The sequence below is a fragment of the Setaria viridis genome, chromosome 9 (assembly GCF_005286985.2).
Source record: "Setaria viridis chromosome 9, Setaria_viridis_v4.0, whole genome shotgun sequence".
NCBI classification, from domain to species: domain Eukaryota; kingdom Viridiplantae; phylum Streptophyta; class Magnoliopsida; order Poales; family Poaceae; genus Setaria; species Setaria viridis.
The window spans coordinates 1,417,745-1,427,426 of record NC_048271.2 but is presented as its reverse complement, the minus strand read 5'-3'; the positions used below and the strand labels follow the sequence as shown (position 1 = coordinate 1,427,426).

The 9,682-nt window shown below is 50.2% G+C and overlaps 1 protein-coding gene across 1 annotated transcript; it reads right to left on the bottom strand.

Moving 5' to 3' along the window:
• Positions 1 to 820: 820 nt before the first annotated feature.
• Positions 821 to 7,409, bottom strand: LOC117837359 (cation/H(+) antiporter 19). Its single transcript, XM_072291210.1, has 2 exons — positions 6,527 to 7,409; positions 821 to 4,372 (listed from the first exon to the last, which is right to left on the bottom strand). The coding sequence occupies exons 1-2, from the start codon at positions 6,737 to 6,739 to the stop codon at positions 2,138 to 2,140; spliced, it is 2,448 nt and encodes an 815-aa protein (XP_072147311.1). The 5' UTR covers positions 6,740 to 7,409; the 3' UTR covers positions 821 to 2,137.
• Between the last annotated feature and the right edge of the window lie 2,273 nt (positions 7,410 to 9,682).

Below are 9,682 nucleotides of genomic sequence, written 5' to 3'. Positions count from 1 at the left end.
CTATGCCCTAGCATGTATATATATACAATGACTTGGTCTATTTATGATTAGTGATGACTGTATAATTTGAGGTTTTACCGGTTGATTTCATATTTCATACATGCATGATTATGCTAACGGCTAACCGGAGGTGTTGTGTTTAGTCGACGGTACGAGGCGAAGGTCAAGCGAAAGATTCATGCCGATGTAATAAGGCTGTAAAGGGTGGACACGAGTAGGCTTGGACCGAGGGACCCGAGGAGTCCGGGCGGAGTCATGGGCGATCTATATGGTGCACGGAAGAGCCAGAGTACACTGGGATGAAGACGGCGTCGGTCGAGGCGAGATGGAGGCGAGTCGAGTAGGCGGTCTAAGGCTTGGCGGAGACTGGACATGTGTCGACATCGGTGAGTCACGTCGTGTGCGGTGTGCGAGAGGGTTTGACCGGTTTGATCTCAAAACTGGGGGTGAGTCACATCTTGCAGGGTGTGCAAGAGGGTTTGATCGGTTTGGCCTCAAAACCGGGGGTGAGTCCGGTGCGGTCAGACGGCGTTGAGTCGGAGGACGCGTGGCACCATCGCGAAGCTTGTGTCGAGGTGAAGCGGAGTCGTGAGGGCACTAGGTTTGTTCGATGTACCGATAAAAACTTGGATGATTTTATCCCTATAGGGTATTTGAGTTGTATGCTTCATGTAAAAGTATTTTGATCATTTTCCGGTTATATATATATATATATATATATATATATATATATATATATATATATATATATCGTAGGGTTGTTTGGTGGTAGGCTTCTCATTTTATTTGTGAAAGCCTTTGGGTGATAGAGAGTGAGAGGAATGAGAGGATCTTTGATTTGATCTTTTTGCTAAAGGTCAAATTTGTGCTCACTTGTTCCATCCTTTGAGATTTGAGATTTCCTTTTTTGTGTTTTTCGGATGTATTTTTGGGATTTTTCGTTCTTCGTGATTTGCTCCAAATCCGGTAAAATTTGTTGAAGGTTTTTATTGCTAGAATCCTTGTGAGCAACTTTAGTACGATCCCCACTCAAATCCCTCAAGGATTCTGCATGAGTTTAAGTGTTCCCCAAACCGGTTCCTTTGAAAGGCGTTCAATTTTCTTCAAAATTTGCTGTGAATACTTGAGCTTTTCGAGATCTTTTCTTGGATCTATTAGCCCTTGAGGAGTTGATTCTATGATTCAAGTTTTGTTTGAATCCGAGGAGTATCGAGAAAGTATTTTTCATTGGAAGTTTGGGAGATGTTCTTGTGTTCTTGTTTGTTCTTTGTTTGTGCGCAGGAATAAAGGTGTGTCGGGCGGCAGCTCGCGGGCAGCACGCGGTGCCCACGCTCACGCGCGCGGCACGCGCGACGAGCGCTCGGCAGACCGGCGACCCAGCGCCGGTGGACGGGCCCAGCCGAGCGGATCGAAGGCCCAACTGCGTATGCGGCCTGGCACTCCAGCCCAGCCAGCGGCTCAGCCCCTCCTGGCGAGAGGCCAGCGGGCTAGGGAAGCGTCCCGCAGCCCAGGCTGGTCAGCGGCCCATCACAGCTCCCGCAGTGGCCCAGGTGACACAAGGCCCATGCTGGCTCACAGCTCGGTCCAGCGCGCATGCAGGCCGAAATCAGCAGGCCAGCTAGCTGCATTTCTGCATGTCGTCCCTTTCATGCTACAATGATCTAACCATTCAAGCAATCTTGACCATATCATTTGGATATTAGTTTATTAGCTTTTGCTTGAGTTCATCACTTGATCTTGCATCCGTGGCCGGCTGGAGTTTTTATTTAGTTAATCTTTATCACCTTGTCTAGCTTTGTTCAGTAGTTTGTCACATGCTAATCTTGCTTTGTCTCTAATTAATTAATTCAAGCATGCTTAGATAAGTGAAGGTTTAGTAGTATTTTTGTTTTTCTCTTGTGCAAGCTTTTTGTGTCTCGCTTTGCTTTGCTTCCTCTATACTTTGAATATTTGTAATTGTTGTAAGGGTGAGCTTATCACGAGTTGACTTGTATTATCTTGACGATTAGACACGACGTGCGTTTGGGTTGGTAATCGAAATATTGGACTTATTCTCAGAGAGAATTTTAAAAGACTTCCATTCACCTCCTCCGGTCGCCCGTCCCGATCCTTCGGAGAGGCGTGCTAACCCTACCCCTCACCTGCTGTGCTGCGACTCGGACTCTGACTCACCCGGCCGAGACGACGAAGACGGGAACTGCGCGACGGCGTCCTCCGTGTCCTCCTCCCCCGCCGGCCGTCTGCACGTCGGGTCGCTCCGCGGGTTGTACCGCTGCACGACCAGCACCGACGCCGTCGTCGAGAACTCCGGCGTCGCCAGGTAGCTCCCCACGGGGCCCAGCTCCGGGCAGTCGCTCTTCTCCACCAGCGGCGTCGTCGTCGGCGCCGACCGCCCCGCCACGACCAGGTTCTTGCCTCTCCCGAGCGTCTTGATGGCGGACGTCACGTCCTGCCGTTCCGCCCCCGTCACCTCCTCGTACTTGACCGACCCGTTCCCGGACTTTAGCCTCCCGGTGACGTATCTTTGCAGGGCTTCCTCGTCCTTGATGGCGCCACCGTCGTCGGCGTTGGGTTTGGCAGCGGCGGATGAGAAGCGGGCGACGGTAAGCTCGATGCCGGGGTGCTCGCCCATGCAGGCGGCGTAGGCGAGCGCCTCGCGGTCGTCGGGCCCGCCGAAGAAGAGGACGAGGACGGCATAGGAGACGTCGGGCGCCGGCACCTGCGCCGCGCCGCCGAGGACGCGGTCCACGAGGACGGCGACCGAGCAGGGCGCGCTCCGGAGCACGCGCACGTTCACCTGGTGGAACGCGCGGTCCACGGGCTCCATGGCGCCGTCGTGGGAGAGCGTCTTGTGGAACGGCAGCACCAGGAGCGCGGCGCGCTTGTTTACCGCCGACGCCACGATGTCCTCGTGGATGGTGCCGAGGTCGGAGATGGCCGTCATCGGCCTCACCGTCACGGCGCTCAGGCGCTGGAACGCCTCGAACGCCACCACCACCTCCCCGCCGCAGCCGCTGCCGCCGCCGCGCCGGCTCGAGAACGGCAGCCCGTTGCGGCGCGCGCGCTGCACCATGGAGATGGCCGACGAACGCTCCGAGTGCTCCACGAGGTGCATGGCGTACACGGTGAGCTTGCTCCGCCTCGTGCCGCGCGAGGCCTCGACAAGGTTGAGCAGCGTCGGGATGGTGCGGCTGGCGTGGAAGCACGCCAGCACCCGCAGCTCACTGTCGGCATCGCCGCGCTCCACGGTCCGGTGCATGTACGGAGCGGCGCGGCGCGCCGGCGTGTACACGGCGGTGACCGCTGGCGTGGTCATGAAGGTGGTGATGAGTGCCATGAGCACGAGGATGGCGAACGCCTCCTCGTTGAGCACCCTGCGGTCGCGGCCGATGTTGAGGACGATGAGCTCCACGAGCCCCTTGGTGTTCATCAGCAGCCCGAGCGCGAGCGCCTCGCGCGGCGGCACGCGCATGAGCTGCGACGCCACCACCGTGCCGCCGATCTTGCCGGCGCAGGACGTCGTGATCACGAGCGCGAGGAAGCCCCACGACGTGGCACCCGAGATGGTGGCGACGTTGGTCTTGAGCCCGCTCGACACGAAGTACAGGGGCAGGAACAGCGACGACACCAGGTCCTCCATCTTCTCGGTGAGCGCGCCGGCGTAGGCTCCTTCCTTGGGGATCAGGACGCCGATGAGAAACGCGCCGAACAGGGCGTGGATGCCGATGGCGTCCGTGACGAAGCCGGCGGCGAGGACGATGGCCACGGTCGAGCACACGAACGACTCCTTGATGGGCTCGCCGGCCGGGGACCGGCGCGCCATGTAGACGAGCGCCGGCCGGACGAGGAAGATGGCGGCGACGACGAAGCCGATCCCGCAGAGGAGGACGTAGATGGACACGAACGGCGACCCGGAGCCGGAGAGCGCGATGGCCAGGGCGAGCAGTATCCACGCGGTGATGTCGTTGACGGCGGCGGCGGACATGGCCATGCGGCCGAGGTCGGTGGTGAGGAGCTTGAGCTCGGCGAGGATGCGGGCGAGCACCGGGAACGCGGTGATGGAGAGCGCGACGCCCATGAAGACGACGAGCGGGCCGCGCGGCGCGCCGGGATCAATGGCGGCGCGCAGCGCGAGGGAGGAGCCGACGCCGAACGCGAAGGGCAGGGAGATGCCCGCCACGGCGATGGCGAACGCCCTGCGGCCCGTGCGGCGGAGCGAGGCCGGGTCGAGCTCGAGGCCGACGAGGAAGAGGAAGAAGAGCAGGCCGATGTTGGCGAGCGTGTCGAGCACTGTGAGGCTCTCCGGCGGGAAGACGTGGTCGAGGAAGACCTTGCTCCGGCCAAGCGCCGACGGACCGAGGAGGATGCCGCCCTGCATTGCCATCGATCCATTTGCAGCCGTGAGCTCACTGTCGTTTGCTCCCAACACTTAGGGGGCGTTTGGTTCCGCTGACTTATTTTTAGCACCCATCACATCGAATGTTTAGATACTAATTAGAAGTATTAAACGTAGACTATTTACAAAACCTGTTACATAAGTGGAGGCTAAACGGCGAGAGAATCTATTAAGCCTAATTAGTCCATGATTTGACAATGTGTTGCTACAGTAAATATTTGCTAATGATGGATTAATTAGGCTTAATAGATTCGTCTCGCCGTTTAGCCTCCACTTATGTAATGGATTTTGTAAATAGTCTACGTTTAATAATCCTAATTAGTATCGAAACATTCGATGTGACACGTGCTAAAAATAACCAAACGCCCCCTTAAAATTGAGAACAGGAGCTCCATTCGCTGGACAACAACATTTCGATTTGCATGCATGGATTAAAAATTCACACTTTCACCGTTAAAACTTTTGCAAAATAATGCAACATTTAGTTTGGAAGAACCAGAGCCTGAATGTGAAATCTGGTGTTAGTTCAGTTCGTGATGTAACCGTGATCATGATGCCTCTCAAAGGTCAGGTCATGGCCCTGACTTTACCGAACAACCGTACTCTTCTGCCTTTTCCAAGTTTGTCTTGTTACTAGAAACTAAACAATGGTTGGTTATCAGAAGTCGAATTTGTGAAAAGGCATGGACGCGGAAAACCAAAACTATACTTGTAAAAAAAAGCCAACAAAATAGCTTGTGGAGTAACCGGTGCATGTGCGTGTATGGCAGTAGGGAAAAAAAAATGCAATAATCGAGTGCAGTGAAGAAGAATTGAAGCTACAGTGGCCACAGGACAAAATCAAACTGTTGTCGTGGGCTTTCTGATTACAGCCACCCAAACTTAGTCAACCTTTGCATTATTTGAACGTTGGTCAGTGCTTGCAACATTTTTCTGTTGAGAAAATGTTACTCTGTACGCCTTTGGGCAGCTCCTATGGTTGCACGTGGTACGTGCGTTGGACGAGTGCGAATTCTACACGTGTGCAGTGAAGTGCTTCAGCGGCATGAAGTGGTGCCACAATTGCTGAAGAAACACCATCTATTTGCATTTGAAGCTGTTTTTAGGGTCTTTCTGTGTGCATATATATGTATGGATGTTATGATTTTAATTGTTCCATAATTCATACTCAGTAGTCTTCTAAATCAAATTTATGCCGCCAAAAATAAAAATATATGTGCTGAAATAGCTTCAATCCTTACTGGACTTTAGTCTAAAAAAGTTTACAAATATACAATAAGCTGACTTAAAAATGGTGTATTGAGTACTGACTTTTTAATTTCCTAAGACTGGGCATGCATTTGGGTGGCCGGCAGACGATCGTATAATTAAGAGTTAAAGTAGGGTATACGGTTCCAAAAGTAGGAAAAGGTAAAAGTAGAACATGACTAAACTGAGCTAGTATTTCCTAGCAACTCGGAGTTGTCGTGGGGCCCAAAGCTTGACCATTTTGTTTGTTCTAAATAAAAATTATTTTTGAAATAAAGCCTGATTAGCTAGTTCAGTCACTGTACTACAACTACATATATACATTTCATACTCCTATAACCTACGGTTGGAACAATGCAATCAGGTGGTGACGACGATGATGCAATATCTACAAACTATAGACACGCTACGTACTAGCTGCTCCAATATAGACCATGCAGACAGTTTATTGATTTTGCAGTAGAAACATGCATGTAGGAGAGATTAGATTAGTGCTGTCTCTGGTCTGGTGTTCACAATCACTTTGTGCATGCATGTTTGTGTTGGAGCTGAGAAATTAAAAGCAGCTCTCTTACGTATTAATTCTGAAAAACAAAAGTATTTACCCAAAAACTAACTGAATTTACCCAATGCAATTAAGCCAGCTAACAAAGGCTAGCTACACATGCATTGGCGCATCGATCATCATCCAAGAACAAGAACAGGAACAGGAACAGGAAAATTTAGCCAGCCAATTCATTCGTCGAACAAAACACAGATTTAATTTGGCCGCGCGCGCTACATACAATACACGTGTGTGTGTGTATATATATATATACCATTTAGTTATTTGCTTGCAATAATCCTGAAGAAAAAGAATGGAGAGATGAGCTATGAGCTTACGATGATCTCGGCGATGACGCGGGGCTGGCGGAGCGGGCGCAGCGCGAAGGCGAGACCGCGGGTGAGGACGAGGACGAGGCAGACCTGCAGGATGATGAGCGGCAGCGAGAAGTGCAGCGGGTTGCCCCCCTGCCACGCCCCCTCCGACGTCGCCTTCATCGGCGCGCACAGCGCCGACGACGCTGCCTCCTCCCCGCCGCCGCCGCTGGCCATCCTTATAGCTGCCTCCCTGCCAATAATGGTGCGTGCGCGCCCGGCCGGCAGCAAGCTAAGGCCTAAGGCCGGTCGGCCGGCCAAGATTCTCGGTGAGTGAGAGCGAGGAAGAAGAAGGCAAGAAGCGCGGGCGTAGGCCAAGATTCTCGGCAGTGCAAATATAACCAATGCGCAAGCGCATTGCACGTGTGAGTGTAGGAGCTCTGCTAGCGCGATCGGTGGATGGACTGTATCCTTCAATTCTCTCTCACCTGACGGACGGATCGGAGCGAGATATTCGTGGATCGACAAATATAGCAGCGGCGCCCAGCCGGCCGGCGACGACGGGTGGAGGCTGCAGGCCGGGATGGAAGCTGAGAGCTGCCGGAGGTTGAAGGATCCAACAAGTCGTCGTGTGCGTGGAGAGTGTGTGATCAATGGGCTCGATCTTGATGTATCACCTCCTCGATCACTAGCTTGTCATTTATAGAGGATCGTCGGAGAAGACCGTGTGTGATGTGATGGGTGGGTCGTTGGGCGGTTAGAATTGGATACTCTAGCAGCCTAGCAGAAAATACACGTCAGTACAGTATACTAACTAACGCAGCTGTAAGCCTGTGCCACTGATGCTAGCCTACGAATGGCCATGCATGGTACATACACACTTGGCCAATTTCTTTTCGATTCTGTAACGGGCATTCTCCGACCGTGTGTGATGTGATGGGTGGGTCGTTGGGCGGTTGGAATTGGATACTCTAGCAGCCTAGCAGAAAATACACGTCGGTACAGTATACTAACGCAGCTGTAAGCCTGTGCCACTGATGCTAGCCTACGAATGGCCATGCATGGTACATACACACTTGGCCAATTTCTTTTCGATTCTATAATGGGCATTATTGGCTATACTCACTGCGGGGAAAGTCCCATCAGTACCGGTTCGTAACCCCCTTTAGTAACCGGTACTAAAGGAGGGCTTTAGTACCGGTTGAAATAACCAGTACTAAAAGGGATCCTTCACTGCCAGTTGGTCGTACTAAATTAGCCTCGGCGGCCAATTTACTACCGGTTAGCTTCCCTAACCGGTGCTAATTTATTTTTTCTGCTCCTTTTCTTATTTTTGTTGTTTCTTCATTCTATATTAGTATTTCGAATTTGTTTCCTTTACGTATACTAGTTCTAATACACTAATATACATAAATATTACATTTGAGATAATATTATATATTGCATCAACTTTCCAAGTTCAATATTTCGAATCAACTATTCTGAACCCGAGTCCCGACGGTGATGAAGGTTTGATCCATCATTATGGAACTCACCTGCTGGATTTACTACCTCGTCCAGAAGAAATCCACTCAGTTATTCTTGAATTGCCCTGATTTTTTCTGTCTCGAGGAGTGCTTCCTTCATGTTGTTCATCTGTGTCATTGGCAAATGTTATTATATAGTAGATCAATAGGTGTGCACAATTAGAACTAATTTACTATTAAGAAATTTGTATATGTACTCTAATTTTATGGTTGGTCACACGCTTCAGACCTACAAAGCCATGTATGAACTCACATATGTAGTATCCGCATAAATTATTTCCCGGATTCTATCTCAAACACTATATATATGGCAAAAGAAGTTATGAAATATTTATTGTGTTCAAGGAAGGATCATGAGATGTGGAAATTCGACACATACCGGGAATTCAGGCTTGAAATCAAATTCCTCCATGAATTCACCTGCGTGATGTCGACGGAAGCGAGCCCATGCTTTGTTCTGAATGTCTATGAGGTTTTTGTATTGATCTCTTGGTTTGCTCAAAGAGTCCATGACATAGACCGCAATTCGATCAACCACGATAACAAGGAGTAGCCAGTGGAAGATGTATATATATGCATAGCCAAAGCTAGTTAGTCTTATGTTTAATTGCTAGTTCGAGAAAAAAGAGATGGGAAACATGCTCACTTGAAGTTGTACGGTAGAAGTATATACTTCTTGTAATGTTGGTTGTCGAGGAACTTATATATGTTCTTCATGGTCTGATTTGGTCTATCTCTTAGAGTTGACTCGTTTACAATATCGGGGTCCATGAAGCCTATGTCATAGTATCCTTTCCTCCCACAAGTTTGAATCTCCATCTTGCATGATACAAAATCGAATAGGAGTTAAGATATCGCACAATGACTAGAGCGGGGATTTTGAAATTAGAGCAAATTAAAAGCTTACATAACCCAGGAACTGATGAGTGACTTGTCAAGTGCGTCTTGATTGTAAAGGTAATAGAGTTTCTCCAGTGGCACATTCATAATGTCTTCCCCATGAGAATAATGTTGATCTCCAATCCGAAATTCGAGTATGAGTAAACCATTGGCTGAAACCTCCATGTACCATTGGTGCAATTTGTACATCTTCGTTGGAAGACGGTCCACCAACTGTAGCTACACAAGCAGTTTCCCAAACTCATATTTCCATTTAGCAGTGCCAGGGTGCTTTGGGACGTGATCCTCCCTTCGAAGTTGAGCTGGGGTGAGATTTGTATCTTTGGCGAATTAAAGCAGGTTCTGATCAAACTCCGAAAGTACCTTGAGCGGGGTAATCGATTGGTTGGATTGGGTTCCGAGCTGTGGAATACTTGGCCCACTTTTCTTCTTCTTCTGAAAAGTCTTTGTTATTTGTCGGTTGTAGTCAGATAGCGGTGATTTCTCTGGCTTTTTCTCCATGCTTCTAATGAAAGCCCGAAGTTTAACCTTATCAAGTGGTGGATCTTTCTTCACGGGAGGCTTTGGTGCGAAGTGAGCTTTAACCTCAGCATCCACTATTACACAGAGTTCCGCATCAGTCATATCACAAGGTTTCTTGGGCTTTGGTTGCTTCTCCTTCAGCTTATTCTGCTTCTTCGTAGCCGCAGTAGGCGGAATTGAAGGTGTATTTCCCCGTATAGCCTTGCTCATAACAGGAGAAGGTGGACTCATG

Excerpts from the sequence above, each read along its gene's own strand:
- LOC117837359 (XM_072291210.1), bottom strand. The coding sequence starts at position 6,739 with ATGGCCAGCGGCGGCGGCGGGGAGGAGGCAGCGTCGTCGGCGCTGTGC. Across the intron at positions 4,373-6,526 it reads GCGTCATCGCCGAGATCATC|GGCGGCATCCTCCTCGGTCC; the intron begins GTAAGCTCATAG and ends ATGGCAATGCAG.